This window comes from Sparus aurata, chromosome 24 (genome assembly GCF_900880675.1).
Source record: "Sparus aurata chromosome 24, fSpaAur1.1, whole genome shotgun sequence".
NCBI lineage: Eukaryota > Metazoa > Chordata > Actinopteri > Spariformes > Sparidae > Sparus > Sparus aurata.
Genome location: NC_044210.1, coordinates 14,639,822 through 14,656,436, shown reverse-complemented (window position 1 = coordinate 14,656,436; position 16,615 = coordinate 14,639,822). Strand labels below are relative to the sequence as shown.

At 46.6% G+C, this 16,615-nt stretch overlaps 1 protein-coding gene across 4 annotated transcripts in view; it reads left to right on the top strand.

Moving 5' to 3' along the window:
- The window catches only part of unc80 (unc-80 homolog (C. elegans)), a 44,347-nt gene extending 28,063 nt beyond the window's left edge, over positions 1–16,284 (top strand). For 2 of the 4 annotated variants that reach the window (XM_030409546.1, XM_030409543.1), the window contains 31 exons: positions 93–224; positions 309–452; positions 624–724; positions 814–900; positions 984–1,167; positions 1,294–1,388; positions 1,480–1,569; positions 1,734–1,835; positions 1,933–2,113; positions 2,195–2,460; positions 2,966–3,100; positions 3,197–3,335; positions 5,258–5,354; positions 5,431–5,601; positions 5,685–5,777; positions 5,859–6,077; positions 6,193–6,423; positions 7,644–7,767; positions 7,844–7,969; positions 8,056–8,179; positions 8,279–8,485; positions 8,560–8,744; positions 8,826–8,991; positions 9,239–9,418; positions 9,501–9,648; positions 10,818–10,874; positions 11,844–11,925; positions 13,329–13,434; positions 13,748–13,768; positions 14,015–14,208; positions 15,063–16,284. In XM_030409546.1, coding sequence (XP_030265406.1) covers positions 93–224; positions 309–452; positions 624–724; positions 814–900; positions 984–1,167; positions 1,294–1,388; positions 1,480–1,569; positions 1,734–1,835; positions 1,933–2,113; positions 2,195–2,460; positions 2,966–3,100; positions 3,197–3,335; positions 5,258–5,354; positions 5,431–5,601; positions 5,685–5,777; positions 5,859–6,077; positions 6,193–6,423; positions 7,644–7,767; positions 7,844–7,969; positions 8,056–8,179; positions 8,279–8,485; positions 8,560–8,744; positions 8,826–8,991; positions 9,239–9,418; positions 9,501–9,648; positions 10,818–10,874; positions 11,844–11,925; positions 13,329–13,434; positions 13,748–13,768; positions 14,015–14,208; positions 15,063–15,551 — 4,676 coding nt within the window. In that variant the 3' untranslated portion in view covers positions 15,552–16,284. The remainder of the gene's footprint in view (positions 1–92; positions 225–308; positions 453–623; positions 725–813; positions 901–983; positions 1,168–1,293; positions 1,389–1,479; positions 1,570–1,733; positions 1,836–1,932; positions 2,114–2,194; positions 2,461–2,965; positions 3,101–3,196; positions 3,336–5,257; positions 5,355–5,430; positions 5,602–5,684; positions 5,778–5,858; positions 6,078–6,192; positions 6,424–7,643; positions 7,768–7,843; positions 7,970–8,055; positions 8,180–8,278; positions 8,486–8,559; positions 8,745–8,825; positions 8,992–9,238; positions 9,419–9,500; positions 9,649–10,817; positions 10,875–11,843; positions 11,926–13,328; positions 13,435–13,747; positions 13,769–14,014; positions 14,209–15,062) is intronic. The other 2 variants (XM_030409544.1, XM_030409545.1) reach the window with 2 other exon arrangements.
- The last annotated feature ends 331 nt before the right edge of the window (positions 16,285–16,615 follow it).

Below are 16,615 nucleotides of genomic sequence, written 5' to 3'. Positions count from 1 at the left end.
CTGAAGATTGTGGTAATTGAAAGCTCTGTGCCCTGATAGCACGTTGTGTTTCCTGTATCTGTTCTGGTTGTGTCGGACATTAATCCCGTCAGCAGAAGAAGTGGTGAACCTGGCATCGCGCCGTCTGTCTGTCAGCCCCTCGTGCGCCTCCAGCAACTCCCACAGGAACTACTCTTTCCGCCGAGGCTCCGTGTGGTCTGTCCGCTCATTGGCCAGTGCCGAAGGTGAGAAAATAAAAAAATCTCCGATGACAAGAACAGGAAAATAAAACCTGAGGTGATCTTCCATTTTTTTCATTCCATGTCCAGATGAAGAGAACACAACAGAACACACTCCGACTCACCACATGTTACAGCCGCCCCAAGCCGTCTTCCCAGCATGCATCTGTGCTGCAGTCCTACCAATAGTGCACCTCATGGAGGACGGGGAGGTCCGAGAGGATGGTGTTGCTGGTAGGAGTCTTTTCACAGTATCAGACTCAACACAAAACACACGATTATTGAAAAAGCTTTTATACCACTTAGACCTCGGGCCCCTTGTGGTTGGACTTTTTTTATGGACTCTCTGGGCTTCCATACATTCTGTATTTGCACGTATACATATTGCCTTCAATGTTTCCTCAGTGAGTGCTGTCGCCCAACAAATCCTCTGGAACTGCTTGATTGAAGATCCGGCCCTGGTTCTCCGCCACTTCCTGGAAAAACTAACAGTGAGCAACAGACAGGTGAGCGAACATATGAAGACCTAATCAGAGCTAAAGCTTTAAAAACGGGAAATGTGACTTGACTTGTATTCTTTGTGTTGTAACACCAGGACGAGCTGATGTACATGCTGAGGAAGCTCCTGCTCAACATTGGAGATCTGCCGGCCCAGACGTCACACATCCTCTTCAACTACCTGGTGAAGCCACCGACTTATATCTTTATTTGTCTTCAGTTCTCTGTAGACTCTCAGTTAACCATCTTGAAATCCTTGCCTCCTAGGTGGGACTTATCATGTATTTTGTGAGGACCCCGTGCGAGTGGGGAATGGACGCCATCTCGGCCACGCTTACCTTCCTGTGGGAGGTGGTCGGCTACGTGGAGGGGCTGTTCTTCAAGGACCTCAAGCAGACCATGAAGAAGGAGCAGTGTGAGGTCAAGCTGCTGGTCACTGCATCCATGCCAGGTGAACTTACTGACTCAGCTCGACAGCACTACTGTCATATCAAGCTGTATGTTTTGTCATATTGTAACGTGTCGCCAATAATACGTCAAATATATTTCAATATTTTCTGATGCTTTGTTGATGCAGGAACCAAAACACTGGTCGTGCACGGACAGAACGAATGTGACATCCCGACACAACTTCCCGTCCATGAAGACACTCAGTTTGAAGCCCTGCTCAAGGTAAGTCGATGAATCCTAAATTAGTCTTAAAGTTGAAATGGAGGTCGGAATATGAAAGATGTTCATGATCTTTTCTCTCTCTTACAACCAGGAGTGTCTGGAATTCTTCAACATTCCCGAGGCCAGATCGGCTCACTACTTCCTCATGGACAAACGATGGAACCTCATCCATTATAGCAAGGTAGACGATTTAATGTCCTTCTATTCGTTGAGAAAATGTCCAACTGCAGTCCAAAACCCTGTGGAATTATCAAAAAAAATGTATTGTGATAAAAGTTAGCATGGCTGCTTGTTTTGTACCAATATTGAGGCAATATTTCTACATTTTTTATCTATCTCCTCCAGACATACGTAAGAGACATCTACCCCTTCCGGAGATCAGTATCTCCACAGCTCAACCTGGTCCACATGCTACCTGAAAAAGGACAGGAGCTGATCCAGAAACAAGTATGGAAAATTTGAAATGTGACAATGGAGACTCTATGAAATTAGTGTGTACTTTTTTCTCATTCTGTTTCTTTTCCTTTCTCCTTTCTTCTTCCAGGTGTTTTCTCGTAAACTAGAGGAAGTCGGTCGGGTCCTCTTCCTCATCTCCCTCACTCAGCACATGCCGGCTGTGCAGAAGCAATCCCACGTCTCCCTGCTGCAGGAAGACCTCCTCCGCCTGCCGTCTTTCCCGCGAACAGCCATCGATGCAGAGTTCTCCCTGTTCAACGAGCAACAAGGTGAGATGGACTCTTAACTGCATCATCAGACATCTGAATACAAATCATCACGCATTTTACCACCATCTCCTCGTCTTCCAGGTAAGGAGCTGTTTGGTTTGGACACCCTTCACAAAGTGCTTTGGATCAAGCTACTCGAGGAAATGTTTCTGGGCATGCCCAGTGAGTACCCATGGGGCGACGAGATGATGCTGTTTCTCAACGTCTTCAACGGGGCGCTGCTCCTGCACCCGGAGGACAGCTCCCTCCTCAGGCAGTACACGGCCACCGCCATCAACACTGCCGTTCACTTCAACCACCTCTTCTCCTTGAGCGGTTACCAGTGGATCTTGCCAACCATGCTGCAGGTAAGAGTCCACATCGGTGGAGCTTAAGTTAATTCATTAAAACGTCAACAAAAGAACTGAAGCACCATATTAGGAAGGAAGTAGTGATTAAATGCCAGAATATATCAGAGTTAGGACCAATCTATAGATGAATAAGGTATTAATGTAAGAAACAATACATCTGTATGCCGATGAGACCATTTCATATATGGCATCCTGAAAAAACACCCTGAAAGAGTTTGTAATTGGTTTGCAACTTATCTACACCGATGACACCATGTTATATACAACAACGCCTTCTGTTGCCCTGAAGGTTCTCAACATTTGCATTCTGTTTTTGGTTCTGTACTGGTTTAGTCAACAAAATTTAAGACAAGAAGGATTCAGTGAAATATTGTTTGCCATGTTGCTGGAAATAAAGAAGTCAATCTTTGTACTACAAGCTATTTGCCTTGCTGCAAACATGCTTCCAGTGTGACAGGGAGGAATGAGATATGAATCCGTCCCGTCTTTATTGTTACATCAGGTTTATGCCGACTATGAAAGCGACCCATTACTGAGGCAGGGTATCGAATTCTGCTGCCGGCAGTTCTACATCCTCCACCGTAAACCCTTCATCCTGCAGCTGTTCGCCAGTGTGGCTCCGCTGCTGGAATTCACAGTAAGATGACCTAGAAAATATTGCTTACATACCTTTTGTTTTTATATCCCTGGATGCAAGTAAGTTAATTTCCTCTGTCTTTATGTCCCACCCCAGACCAGCACCAGTACTGGTCTGTCTAAAGGAGTGTCAGCTCAGTGTCTGTTTGACCTGCTGGTCTCTCTGGAGGGGGAGACCCATGATGCCCTGGATGCTCTGGAGCTGGTGAAGGCTGAGAAACCTCTTCGTTCTCTAGGTATACAGGAAGGGCACACTTAAATATCAGAAGCTAAATGTGAGGGTTCCTCTTGTCCAGAAGTGACTGTCCAATCGTTCAATTACAATGTTTTTTGTTTTAATTAACCTTATCTTACATCAACGGGGGGAACGAGGAACAGGGAACCATCCAAGCTGTGTACAGCGAGGATAGGACCTTGTTTACTTCGACTGAGGAGGTCATAGGGCGGTGGAAGGAATACTTTGGTGACCTCCTGAATCCCACTTAGCCACCCTCTGTAATGGAGACAGAGCTGGAGGATGATGGGGTATCATCGCCGATTTCCCTGGGTGAAGTCACTGTGGTAGTCAAACAACTCCACAGTGGCAAAGCCCCAGGGATCAATGAGATACCACCAGAAATGCTGAAGGCTCTGGGTGTTGAGGGGCTGTCTTGGTTGACACGGCTCTTCAACATTGTGTGGGGGTCGGGGTCGGTACCGAAGGAGTGGCAAACAGGCGTAGTGGTCCCTCTCTTTAAGAAGGGGGACCAGAGGGTGTGTGCCAATTACAGAGGTATCACACTACTCAGCCTGCCTGGGAAAGTCTACTCCAAGGTGCTGGAAACGAGGGTCCGGCCGATTGTCGAACCTCAGATTGAAGAGGAACAATGCGGATTCCGTCCTGGTCATGGAACAACGGACCAGCTCTTTACTCTGGCAGGGGTCTTGGAGGGGGCCTGGGAGTACAATCTCCCAGTCCACATGTGTTTTGTGGATCTGGAGAAGGTTTAAGACCGGGTCCCCCAGGATGTTCTGTGGGAGGTGCTGCAGGAGTATGGGGTGAGGGGGTCCCTTCTCAGGGCCATCCAATCCCTATATTCTCCAAGCGAGAGCTGTGTGCGCATACTCGGAAGTAAGTCGGACTTGTTCCAAGTGGGTGTTGGCCTCTGCCAGGGCTGTGCCTTGTCCCCAATCCTGTTTGTGATATACATGGACAGGATTTCAAGGCGCAGTCGTGGTATGGAGGGGTTACAGGTCGATGACCTTAAGATCACATCACTGCTTTTTGCAGATGATGTGGTCTTGATGGCATCATCGGCTGTAGATCTACAACGCTCACTGGATCAGTTCGCAGCTGAGTGTGAAGCGGCAGGGATGAGGATCAGCACCTCTAAATCTAAGGCCGTGGTTCTCAGTAGGAAACCGGTTGATTGCCTACTCCAGGTGGGGAATGCGTCCTTGCCCCAAGTGAAGGAGTTCGAGTACCTCTGGGTTTTGTTCACGAGTGAGGGTATGATGGGGCTTGAGATTGACAGGAGAGTCGGAGCAGCGGGTACGGTGTTGCATGCGCTTCACCAGTTGTGACGAAAAGGGAGCTGAGCCGGAAGGCAAAGCTCTCGCTCTACCGGTCAGTCTTCGTCCCAACCCTCACCTATGGTCATGAGCGATGGGTCATGACCGAAAGAATGAGATTGCGGGTACAAGCTGCCGAAATGGGTTTTCTTTGCAGGGTGGCTGGGGTCTCCCTTAGAGATAGGGTGAGAAGCTCAGCCATCCGGGAGGGACTCGTAGTAGAGCCGCTGCTCCTCTGCGTGGAAAGGAGCCAGTTGAGGTGGTTCGGGCATCTGATGAGGATGCCACCAGGGCGCCTTCCTAGGGAGGTGTTCCTGGCACGTCCAACTGGGAGGAGACCTAGGGGTAGACCCAGGACCAGGTGGAGGGATTATATGTCTTCTCTGGCCTGGGAGCGCCTGGGGATCCTCCAGTCAGAGTTAGCCGATGTGGCCGGGGAAAGGGAAGTCTGGGGCTCGCTACTGAAGCTGCTGCCCTCGCGACCCGATTTTGGATAAGCGGTTGACAATGGATGGATGGATGGATGGATCTTACATCAAATAAGCCCAGAACCCACTCTTACTTATGAAGCTTTAAATATCCTGCTCATACTGTTTTTCTCTTGCAGATTTTTGTTATGGTAACGAGGACTTGGCCTTTTCCATCAGCGAGGCCATAAAGCTGTGTGTCACTGTGGTCGCCTACGCCCCTGAATCCTTTAGAAGGTACAGAAACATACCAAGGATTATCTTTACCTCTTCTTTTATCTGCTTTTCAACACTTAACAGTCTGTCTCTCCAGTCTCCAGATGCTGATGGTCCTGGAGGCTCTGGTCCCGTGCCACCTACAGAAGCTGAAGAGCAACACCGTCACAATGGAGTCGGCCTCAGCTGCCAGGGACGAGATCGCAGCCATCGCAGCTCTGGCCACATCCCTACAGGCCCTCCTTTACAGCTCCGAGGCACTCACAAGGTCGATATCTGGGGTTTTTATCCCATTTTTTTGTGCACAAGGTTGTGATGTCCTTACAATCTTTATAATTGTATCTTCTACAGGCCGATGACAGCCCCGCAGCTGTCCCGCTGTGATCAGGGCCATAAGGGCGGCACTACAGCTAACCATGCCATGTCAGGAGGGGTCAACACCAGGTCAGGACTATAACATAATCAGTTTTAGGAGATGACTTTGGAAGAGATTGAGTTCTGGAGTATGCATGTTTCTGTGTTCAGGGACAACCTCCATTTGCTGGAGGAGGGTCAAGGCATGCCAAGGGAAGAGCTGGACGAGCGCATCGCCAGGGAAGAGTTCCGCCGGCCACGGGAGTCCCTATTAAATATCTGCACCGAGTTTTACAAACACTGCGGACCACGACTCAAGATCCTGCAGAACGTCGCCGGTGAGCCGCGGGTCACAGCGCTGGAGCTGCTGGATATCAAGTCCCACATGAGGTGATGGAATTCAAACAAGCTTCTCAAAGAATTTGACACATTATGAAGTAAAAGTCAAACTAATCAATCGAGAAAGTCATCAACACGTAACGCTGAAGCTTTTTCTCTGTTCCAGGCTGGCGGAGATCGCCCATGCCCTGCTGAAGCTGGCGCCCTACGACACCCTGACCATGGAGAGCCGAGGGCTGCGCCGCTACATCATGGAGATGCTGCCCATCACAGACTGGTCGTCCGAAGCCGTCCGCCCCGCCCTCATCCTGATCCTCAAGAGGCTGGACCGCATGTTCAACAAGATTCACAAGATGCCAACGCTCAGGTGCGCTCGCCCACAGGCACTATGCACCAGGTCTGTTGAATACGATCACTTTTATCTCTGTCTCCCTGTGAGTGTATCGTGCTGTGCCGGTGCCGTGGTGTGTACACTAGTTAGACGGCTTCTTGGCACTGTGGTCTGTAAGCGCTGCCTTCGTGGGTGCTGTACCGTAAGTGCTGCTGTGGTGTGTTTTTGTGTGGATACTCGTGCGTCTGTGAAAGGACTGAAATGCGACATGTCAGGGTGTGTGAACTAACGATGGATCAACGGCAGCCTTCCCCCTAAACCAGAGTCCAGTCTTGTGTCATGAAAAATTATGCAGATTTTACAAAATACATGTTTTTGAAGGGTTCATGGCAACAGAACTGGATATTTTCAAGCAAAAAACTATATTTTGCTCCTGTTATCACAGCAAAATTAGCAAGTAATTTAAATTGAAGCTAAAGAAATGTAAAGTTTCAACAACACTGTGTTTTGTTTATTGCTGATAATTATTCCCCTTATATGCCAGGGAAATAAAGAAATGTATTAATAAGACACGTTTTTGGGATTATCTGCTTTAGCTTTTCCAACTTTCTGTGCATTAATATGGTAATAATAATAGTCCATCATAAAAAGATTTTCTTGGAAAAATACCCCACAAAACCTGGCACCAAATGTCCAGGAAAATCAGGGAAATTACTAATTATTTACCAATACTTGCTGATATAAATAACAGTTTTTGACAACCAATACATTACACAAAAACAATGAACATTTACATTACAAGGAAGGAAGGACGAACAACTACATAACCAATATTAAAATGTTCAAACATATACAAAAAATGATGAATAAATAATAAATCAATGTGCAAACCTGCGTCCTCGTCCATGACACGAGACTGCCTGGCTCAGAGTGAACTCTGGTCTCAGGTGTGTGTTTGACACCAGGATCTGTTGCTGCGGTGTTTAGCTGGCTATGTCTGTGAGCTTTGCTGTAACCTGTATTTCGCTGTCAGTCTGGCCTTTATTACACTCAGAAAAGGTGGAGCGTACAAGGTGGGGAAAAAGATAATAGATTTTAAACATTCAATATAAATCTCATGCTGCATTCAAGTCATTTGAAAAGAAGCCGATGAGACAGAAACAAGAGTTTCTGTTTCATCCCACATGACCTGAATGAGGCATCTGTGTTCCAGTCTTTGTTAAATTCATGACTATGTGCTTTTATTTTGGTGTTGGGTTTGGTGCTGTTTTGGGTGTGTTCTCCAGGAGGCAGGTGGAGTGGGAGGCGGCCAGCAGCCTGATCGAGGGGATCTGCCTGACCCTGCAGCGACAGCCAATCATCTCCTTCCTCCCGCACCTTCGCTCGCTGATCAACGTCTGCGTCAACCTGGTACGGACTCACATACAAGACGGTGAAGATCCCTCTATGTAGATACAATTCTCTGAGTGTTTGTGTGTGTTGTCAGGTGATGGGTGTGGTCGGTCCCTCCAGCGTGGCGGACGGACTTCCTCTTCTCCACCTCAGCCCCTACCTGTCCCCTCCGCTGCCCTTCAGCACGGCGGTGGTCCGACTCGTCGCTCTGCAGATCCAGGTCGGGCCTCATCTCAGCTCATCTCCTCAATCAGCACCTCTGGTTATGCACAATTTTAATTTCCTGCCTTCTTTTCTTGATCCCAGGCCTTGAAGGAGGACTTTCCTCTCAGCCATGTGATCTCACCCTTCACCAATCAGGAGAGGCGAGAGGGGATGCTGCTCAATCTGCTCATTCCCTTCGTGCTGACAGTGGGCTCTGGAAGCAAAGGTACAATCTTCGAGGCCTCTGCTTCAGGGAACTAATCCTTACTGTGAATGTGACTGAGGTTAGAAAACTTCAACATCTCCCGTTAATGTCTCTCTGCAGACAGCCCCCACCTGGAGCAGCCCGAGATCTTCCTCCTCCTCCAGACGGTCATCAACATCCTCCTGCCTCCCCGGATCATCTCCACCTCCCGCACCAAGAACTTCATGCTGGACGCCTCCCCGGCTCACTGCTCCACGCCGGGCGACACCGGGAAGGATCTGCGCAGGGAGGGATTAGCAGAGTCCACCAGCCAGGCTGCGTATCTAGGTATGAATGACAAGATGACGCCATTTGGTAGTCTCTCGTCTTCGTACCGCTTCTCATCCTCGTCTCTCTCGCAGCTCTGAAGGTGGTGTTGGTTTGCTTTGAGCGCTCGTTGGGGAACCAGTGGTACCGGCTCAGCCTGCAGGTGAAGGAGATGGCTCTGAGGAAGGTGGGCGGCTTGGCTTTCTGGGACTTCATCGACTTCATCGTGCGAACCCGAATCCCTATCTTCGTCCTGCTGAGACCCTTCATCCAGTGCAAGGTAATATCTGTCCACTCATTCACTCATTCACTTCAGTTGTTTGTCTTCCGTACTGATCCTAACACATGGATGTCCGTCTAGTTGTTGACCCAGCCCGCTGACTCCCAGGAGGAGATCACAGCGCGTCACCACATCGCCGACCAGCTTGAGCGACGCTTCATCCCCCGACCTCTGTGCAAGAGCTCCCTGTTTGCAGAGTTCAACAATGAACTCAAGATCCTGAAGGAGGCCGTGCACAGCGGCTCCGGTCAGACAAATAGAAATTCTTGGCTTTGAAAATGGTCTTTTCACTCCCTCCAGGATTTTAGGACCTTTTTTAGGGATTGTTCTGAATAATTGTGAGACGTTTGTTTCAGGGGAAGCTACAATGATTGATGAATGAATGATTTACGATCATGACATCCAAACCTCCTGGAGGGACTGTCCTTTTTTTATCTTCTGAATGTTAACTTGTCTGTTCTGTGTCTCTGTTTTAATCATCCCAAACCCAACAGCTTACCAGGGCAAGACGTCCATCAGCACGGTGGGCACCTCCACGTCGGCGTATCGCCTCAGTTTGGCCACAATGTCGCGCTCCAACACGGGCACCGGCACAGTTTGGGAGCAGGACAGCCAACCGTCGCGGCAACCTTCTCAAGACACCCTCAGCAGGACCGACGAGGACGATGAAGAGAGTCAGAAACATTCAGATCTTACTTGCACTTTTCTTTCGCGTTTGTAGAAATTCAAACTGAACTCCATCTCCGTCCCTCCCAGTTGACTCTATGAGCATCCCCAGCGTGGTGAGCGAGCACGAGGCCTTCCTGCCGAGGGGGATAGCGCAGCGCCGGTTCTCCAGCCACGCCACCGGCTCGGCGGCCTCGCAGCCCGAGGCCCCTCGCACCACCATGCTGCCCAGCCACAGGTGACACACACATGCACACAAATACAAAGACGCACAAGAAACTTTACTTCGATTGTAGTTTCTTTTTAAAGACAGGAAGAGTTTTGGGTTTGAGGTCGAACTCAACCAATGATGTTATTTCTGTTTCCAGAGCAACGATGCCTTCAAGAAAAGTTCATGTATGATCAAATCTGGGCTTGTCCATGTAATATCTTGAATTAAAGGGACAGTTCACCACAAAATCAAAAACCCATAGTTTTCCTCTTTTTCTTTCCTTTCTGCGTTTTGGAGAAATCGACCGTAGAGATGTCGGCCTTCTGACGAATAAAGTGGAACTTGATGGCCTCGAACCAGAGAAGTGTAGTTATGACAGCGAGGGAAGTAAACATTAACAGAATTCTCCTCAGCCAGGCTGTTGCTAGTATTGTTTGATAGACTTAAATCAGTTTACTGTACTTTACGCTAGTTTTTAAGATAGCGTGACTAAGTGATGGCTTTGTGGTTAAAGTCAGGTCAACTCTCACTAAATTCAGCACTCACCAAAGACTTTGGTTCTTTCTCTTCTTCACCCTCTTCTCTCCGGGATGTCTTCGGTCAGCAGTCAACATTAAAGTACATTAATGCGCTGCTGCAGTCGGGTTGATAAACAGGAGTGAAGATGAATCCACTCTAAGTTCTGAAGAGCAGCAGGTAAAGAGTTCAGTTCACGGCTCAGAGCAGAATCAGATGTGTTTATTCCTCCAGAGGGTCTGGTTCTGATCCAGACTCTCTAGCCGGTCCTGAGCAGCTGCTCCGTCCGGCATTCCAGACAAAACACAACGGCCTTATTACCTTTTAACTAGGACCTCATAAAGTGGATCTGGAAGAAAAAACAGCGTTACAGGTAAGAAGACGACCGTGTGTTTTTGTTATTTTGGGGTGAACTGTCCCTTTAACATTAAAAAAAAAAAATGGATCAACCAGTCATATCCCACAACCACAGTCATTTTTTTCTGTATATCTCTGTTGATTTATACTGTTTTTACTCGACAGTCTCAACATTGTGACGTAGCTAAGACTCTTGGTAAGAATGAAGTTGTGGTCAGAGCCTGGGCTTCCCGCCCCGCGCTCCAGGGGCCTCAGGGACTTGACGGATCTCCACTACACTCCCTAAACTCCCGTTCTCCCCCCTCCGCCCCCCCTTTTTACAGTGAACCCAATGTGCTAGATGAGTCCCAGGGCCTTCTGCAGGAGGGTAACCTCTCTAGGTACAGTGGCCCTCTCTCTGTGTGTCTCCCATTGGTGCGTTCTTGCATCTGTCCGCCAGCGGGAGGGGCATCGCCTCGGGACGGCCTCCTCTATTGGCCGCCTCGCCGTTGATCACTCATCCACATCCAATCAAATCGCCTCGGCCCCGCCACACCTCCCCCTCCCTCACACCTCCCCCCCCCTGTCTCTATCTTCGCTCTGTGTGGGTCCAGTGTGCCGTGTCTCTGTCCCCCACCCCCCACCCCCACCCACTTCCTGTTGAGCTCCACACTGACCCCTCATCTTCTCAGCTCATCTGCTGTGCTATCCTAACCGGGCCCCTTCTCCCCCCATCCTTAAAAAAAAAAAAAAAAAAGAGGGCCCCCTCAGCCTCGGGGCCGGTGAGCTCTGCCTCTGTTTCTCCTCTGTTAGCTGTGGGTCTTTACAGTTGATGTGCCATCAACAAAGTCAGCCTCTCTCCCATTGGTGCCATGGTGTTTCATACTGTTTACGTGTCTATCAGGCTTCTCGCTGATCAAATTGGGCGTCCGACTCTGGATACCAATCTGTAGGGGCAAGGGGGAACTGGGGCGGCAACCATAAAACTAACTAAAAAATACACTTCTTGTTTCTTGTTTTGTTTTTGGAGAACAAAATTAGGTTCAAAGTCATTTAAAGGGAGAAATTTGGATTAAAAAAAGACAAGTTTCTCTTGTCGGCGTTGCTGCTCCAGCCCCTACTGTCCCCCTGTCGTGTTTTCAGTGTACGAATCATAGCAGCACTGTTCTCTTCTGCACTGTGATTGGGTGTCTCGTAGAAACATACTGTGTGTGTCGTGCAGTGAGTGAGTGAGTCCGTAGAGTAGCGGCGGTCGTATTGTGGTCAAACATGTGGTCAGTATAAGCGGGGCGCAGCTTCCGGTCGCTCCATGGTGATGTGTTTCTGTGTGTTTTGTACGTGTGTGTGTTCATGTGATTGGTTGGTACCAGGGTCGCCAGCGTGCAGAGCGAACCGGGCCAGCAGAACCTCCTGATCCAGCCGCCGTTAGGAAGAAAGCGAGGCCTCAGACAGGTGTGGTGATCGACTTTTTACTATAATGTTTGTTATTTAAATTGGAAAAATGGTTTGGTGTTAGCATGTTAGCATCACAGCTAGCATTTACAGATTCAACAGTACCTCTAATATTCCATCATTACCTGGGGATAGTTGCTGACAGCCACCTGAAAACAAATTATTTTCAAGTTCTGGTTGCACAATGACGGACATGCTTCCTTTGTGGTGTAAAATCAGGCTTTTGCAATCAATATTTACTTCATAATGATACATAATGATAGATGGGCAGTGCAAAATAACAAACTGTAAAATACAAGCCATGTTCTCAATCCAATATTTTGCAAATTTGAACTAAATTTCAAAGAAAATGTGACAATTATGTAACAATTACACCGTAGAAGGTGAACAGGATGCAACAAGATAAGATTCGAAGAAAGCCATTCCTATAAAAATATGGAAATATGTCATTTCTGTAAGCTCAATGAAGAACTTTTATATATTTTTTAATCAAAATAGTTTTGTCTCGTGGTGGTGACTGCAGAAGTCGTGAAAAAAGAATAATCTTTATAAGTTCCGTAATAATTTTTTTTCATCTCTGGAAAACATGAAAGAAAATGTGTGAAACTGAATAAAATCTTTTTTTGTAATTTTTTTTTTCTCAAACCAAGTGGTAAAAAAATAGAAAATGTTTTTGTGTGTTTCTGAGAAATTGAGTGAAAAACTCCAATTTTTATTTTTTTTGTCTTGTGTGAAAACAGGTAAAAAAAAATAATTTCTTGGGTTCACACAAGAAAATAAAATTCTCCTTAAATTTTATTTTTCACTTAGTGTGAAAAGTTCAGGAACTAGAAACCTTTTTTTTCAGCAGTTCTAAAGTTGCAGACAAATTAAGATCAGAATAAGAAAATTGATCACCCAAAAGAAAAAAAGTGTTTCTTTTTTGCCTCTCTGGGCCTCCGTACATTTTGTGCGTTTGCTTCATGATCTTTCAATTTTCGCTTTTTCTTTAACTTTTTCTCATGCAATACTTTAAAATGCCCATAAAAAACACACTGATGGAAACATGATTTAAACATTTTCTTTAATTATTTTTCAATGATTTGATCATTTTATAGAGAAACACAACATCTTCAACTGTAACTACAACAAATAACTTTAAACTGCTTATACATATTTTCCAATTTAACTTAAATTTCACTCACGTATGGACGGATGGAATAATTCTCAGTAAATTTTGTAAATATTTTAAATTAAAAACATTACACTAAAAGAAAAAATATATATATAAGGAGTTTATTTAGTTTGTCAATGAAGATCTTAAAAAACTGTCCCCTTAAATGAATAAATCACTGAGAGGAATGATTACGAGTCTTACACTTTTAAAAAATGATGTATTGAAACCTAACTGTGACGCCCTGCAGCTGCGTCGCCCCCTGCTGTCCATCCCGAAGACTGAACCACGTGGTCGATCCGGAGCGAGGCTCTCTACGACCCGCCGGAGCATCCAGCCCAAGAACAAACCACTGGGTAACAGCACACGTGTCTCCGTCTGAGTGTCTGGATGTAGAGAAGTGACGATGAGAACACGTTTGTCTGTCTTAACATTTGTTTTTAACACAATGAGAAACAACCGAACTCACCCTGCACTTCAGTTCGAGCACACGACGAGCCAAATCTAGAGCGGTTGATTACCGCCTGATTAAAACTGTGTGTGTGCTGACTTGAACTGACCCGTCCTCCCCGTTCACGACCTCTGTCTTTGTTCCGATGCTGTTTGTTGTTCCACCGGACTGACTCTTCTCACTCTGTTCTGTCTCATGCCTTTTGTTTCGAAATAAAGAAACTTTGTTGGACTGTGAAGGTGAGACACGACCCTTGAACCCTTCCTCTCCACCCTGCAACGGCCCGCCCCCTTTATATCTGCAACCTCACCCAATAGGGCGCTCTGCATGTCTGTCTTGCATCCCCCTCCCAGTCCCCTGCCTCCCCTCCTTCCCCCCTCCTGTCCCGTCCCCTGCCTCCACTCTCTTTGGTGGTGCTGATGTGTTAGCGCGTCGCCGGCGGCCTCGGCTTCTGTTTTTCTCACCACGTGCATGTGTGCCCACAGCGCATGGAGACCAAAAGAGGTCGGTGACCTTCACGGAGAATCAAGGGCAGACGCCGTCCACGCCCGGCGCTGCGGAGCCTCCGGCAGAGGGCAGGAAGGCCAGCCCCGCCCTCTCAAAGTCCCCGACGCTGGAGGTGCCGTCCGCCACGTCCGCCACGGTTACTGCAGACCTGCACGGGCCTGCAAACACACAGGTGGGATGTTAAATATGTCCGAGGTGTCAAATAGAAGACAGCACAACATTTTGTACAGTTTGGATTAAAGTGAATGTTTTCAAACATCCAGGAAGATGAATTTCAGCTTTGTAATATCTTAAATAGCAATATTAACTTCTAGTTTCCATGTGAAACTGTGACACTTAACATATTTTACCCTTTAATGTCACTGGAGTACGAAATAGTTACTAAATAGTTACAGCTAGTTGCTATTTTATATGAACTTATACTATTTTGAATAGCTGGTGATCAAAATTCCAAGTCTGATCTAAATTGTTTTGGTGTTTTTTGTTTTTTGTTTTTTGTTTATGGATGTAGTGGTACACTTCTGTCTTACGTGGTCAAAATGAGTATCACAAAAACAAACACTATGAAAAATTAGTCCTCATGTGGGGCACCAAATATGGTGCTCCATGTAATAAGAAAAATAACTAAAAAAACAACAATTTCTCCTGAAAATAAATGTAAAAACATGCTTTCACATTAAGGAACTTAGAGATATTATCCTGGTGAAAATGTTTTTTTTTTCCTCAAGTCACAAACACGGGCAAAAAAACAAACAATTTAGATCAGATTTAAAAAATGAATCACCAAAAAAAAGAGAGCCATTGGACAAGAGCTCGTTGTACATTTGTAAAAGACTATATTTCTTAAAACAACATCAAAACTGAACATAATTCTCCTGCCATGCAGGTAGTTTTGTGATTATTCCACCCAAAATGAGTTTTTTTGTTGTTTTGATTGTATTTTTGTGTGAACTGGCCCTTTAAGTGTGGGCGATGCGTCTCATGTAACAAGCTGAACCTACAGGATCAAAGTGTGTCGTCACCCAGGTCCCCTCATCCATAACCAGCAAGGAGAAGAGAGAGCAGTGGGGCCTCCGCAGCAGCCTCTCCCCTCCACCCTCCATCTCCCGCCCCTCCACCCCAACACCTCCATCCCGCACCTGCTCCCCGCTGCCCCTCTCCCGTACCTGCTCCCCTCTCCCCTTATCCCGCACCTCCTCTCCTCTCCCACCGCCGCTCCCAGTCCTGGGCACAGCACCTGCACCTGGTCCTCCGCCGCCTCCACCTCTGCCACCGGCCCCTCTCCTGCCTCCCCCGCCGCCCGGGCCTCCCCGGATCAGGGAGAGCCCTGGGGACGAGGACACGACGGCGCTGCTGCCGCGCAGCGACACCCTGCTGCAGCTCAGCGAGGACGACGGCACGGTGAACCCCCTCCTCACCCCGCTGCTGTCCCCTCCCTCACCCCGCCGGTCTCCTCGCCGCCTACCCCTGCCTCTCTCCCCCGTCGACCTGGATCTGGATGAGTCTCACGTGTGAGAGGATTGTATTTTTCTATCTGCAGATACCTGCAGGGTGCGCACACCTTTCTAAACAGTCAAGAGCCACGACAGAGAAATTAAATGGGTGACTGAAAATCTAAAAGTAGTTTGAAAGGACGGGAATGTATCCCTCTGCCTCCTCGAGCGTGTTGCCATCCCACCGACTTGATTTCTAAACTTAAGTGTTCATTCCTAAATGTACAAAAACAATCCGTCCTGTCTCTGTAGGTCTCTGATCGTATCTCAGTGTTGAAGATCAACATGGAAATCTGTGTTTATGGCTCCAAACCGTGAGGGTTGAATGTAAACTTCAGCAGCAGTTGGTCTGTTTGACCTCAAAGATTTATTTTTCAATCATATTTATGTCACACAAAGGACTATTCTGTGGTGAATTAATTATTAAAGGAAACCAGAAGAGGATAAAGGGTTGATATTTAATTAATTTATTTAAATGATGTCTATAAATCAGAGATCTATTTAAAGAACTTGTATTAACAGTGTATTAAATCTATAAGCTGTTGGAGAAATAAGCGCCTTTATATTAAATGATATACAATAAATTTAAAAAACAGTTTATGTATATTAAACGTTCTATGAGATCATGTGGACCAGGAGAGAAATTAGAGATTTTATATATTAGAAGATAATCGTATGTTTGTTGATTAAAACTGTAAAAATGTTCATGGAACAAGTCGAATAAATTACAAGTAGCCATAGCTTTCAGAAAAAAAGGGATATATCGATATTTCATATAGTTTAATATAGTTTAAAGCTAAACTGGGGAAAACGATGGTGAAAAAATGTCTAAACTCCTGCTAAAGCTAACTAGCCTAGCAGAGTTGCAGTAACCACGAGAAATGAGCAAGTACGCCATTTTCAGTCAGGAAATGTTTTTAAAGGGGCATTCTGCTAGTCGCCAATGCTAATGCTAAAGCTAAGCTGACAAGAAGTGACATTTAATATTCCTAAAATATATAGCTAAAATGCTAAATGCTAAAATGAAATTGACAATAATCCCCCAGATAATTTAAATAAAAATTGCCAAACTCCTTCTAAAGCTAA